At 35.2% G+C, this 1,544-nt stretch overlaps 1 protein-coding gene and 1 pseudogene across 2 annotated transcripts; both read left to right on the forward strand.

Annotated features, from left to right (window-relative positions):
* Positions 1–352: 352 nt before the first annotated feature.
* On the forward strand, positions 353–801 carry TEOVI_000753700:pseudogene (annotated as a pseudogene). Its single transcript is given in 2 exon segments — positions 353–523; positions 526–801. Coding segments are annotated over 2 exon segments (447 nt in total).
* Positions 802–1,112: 311 nt separating this feature from the next.
* On the forward strand, positions 1,113–1,490 carry TEOVI_000753800 (uncharacterized protein; the record flags this gene model as incomplete). Its single annotated transcript, XM_067220095.1, has 1 exon — positions 1,113–1,490. One exon carries the CDS (start codon positions 1,113–1,115, stop codon positions 1,488–1,490), a length of 378 nt encoding a protein of 125 aa, XP_067076196.1.
* Positions 1,491–1,544: the final 54 nt, after the last annotated feature.

Here is a 1,544-nt window from a genome sequence, read left to right on the forward strand (position 1 = left end):
AAACAAAAAAAGTGAGAAGGCTGCGTGACGGTTACTTGGGAGTCGAAAACTGCTATTGGCATGTTGCATCATTCCATTCAGTGTTACATGGACCCTGAGGTGCCACGCGCATTATTCCTATTGAAACAAATCTTTTTTTTTTGTAGTTAATCTTATTAAATATGTGTTTTCTTTTTTTTTTCTTTTTTCTTTTTTGATGTTTTTAAACTCCCCTCTACACCGCGATTATTCGCGTCTTCTGATGCCTTCCAACAAGGCCTACAAAGCTGCGCGTGTCTTTTCTGTTTGTTTTGTTTTGTTTTTGTTTTTGTTTTTGTTTCTCTCTCTCTTTTTGCTCGTAGTGAAACAACAAATGAAACGGAATATTTGCTGGACCTCACGTGTTTCTTTGCTATTCTTCTTTCTTTGTTTATTTGGTGTTTGTTTATGTTGTGTGGAGTTGAGACCAAAAAGAGATGAGAAGTGTGTAATCATTCTCAGCTTTCATTGCTCAGTCTCTTTCTGTTTTGTTAACGCTTTTCTTTTTTTTTTTTATTGACCTTCCTTAACTTTCGTTTTTATTTTATAAAAAAAAACAAAAAAGAAGAAATTATATCTATCTTTCTTTCCTTTTCTCTTTTTTTTTTATATCCTCTTTTCGTACAATTCCACTGCCCTTTCAATCTCTTTTACCCTTTCTTTTTCTTGTTGTTGTTCCTCTTTCCCACTTGTGTGATGATATCATATACGCTGCCTATTTACAACTATTTTTTTTTCCTTCTTATTTCTCTCTTTTTTACTTTTCTTTTATTTTTTTTTTAAAACAAACAAATATGCGCTGATGTCAAGTGGAGACGGAAACTGAGGTGCTAAAAGGCAAGTTTTTAAACGTACCTGAAGCAACTAGTATCACTTTCTTCTCTATTTTCATAAAGAAAAAAAACATTGTAGTAGTTGACATATATACATATATCAGTCTAGCTGTTCTTTTGGGTTCTGGATAGGCAGTTAGAAGTACAAACGAATAAATTTTGTAAAAATAAAAAAAAACAGTACAAAAGCATCGGGGGGAACGGAGCGAGTTTGCATCTTCATTCGCATAAAAATCCATTTATACGTACATATATATATATATGCCAGAATCCTTGCGGTTTTATAGGATAACATTTATCTCCTTTGGTTCGGCATTATTTTGTGTTATAATATTAAATTGCAGAGTGGCGTCGTGTATCCAAGAGAAAATGGGTGGTGAAAGTAGTGCCCCCCAACCGACTAATGATTCGTCCGGCAATGACTTCAGCAACAATGGCAATAATAGCGATAATAATAATTCCAATAGCAGTATTAAAAACGACAATTACAATAAACCAGTGCCTGGAGCTGAAGGGCAAAATGACGGGTTGCATTTCCCCCAGCGTCTCGTCTGTCGCCTGCCGGAACGAAATTTTCCACTTCCGGTTTTAACCCTCAAGGGAGGTCACGGGGTTGCATCAAATACAACTAAGAAGTAACACACATGACAACACGCGTTTGTGCATTTGTTTTGTCTGTAATGTAATGTAATG

Source organism: Trypanosoma equiperdum, assembly GCF_001457755.1.
Source record: "Trypanosoma equiperdum strain OVI genome assembly, contig: ctg_1053, whole genome shotgun sequence".
Lineage (NCBI taxonomy): Eukaryota > Euglenozoa > Kinetoplastea > Trypanosomatida > Trypanosomatidae > Trypanosoma > Trypanosoma equiperdum.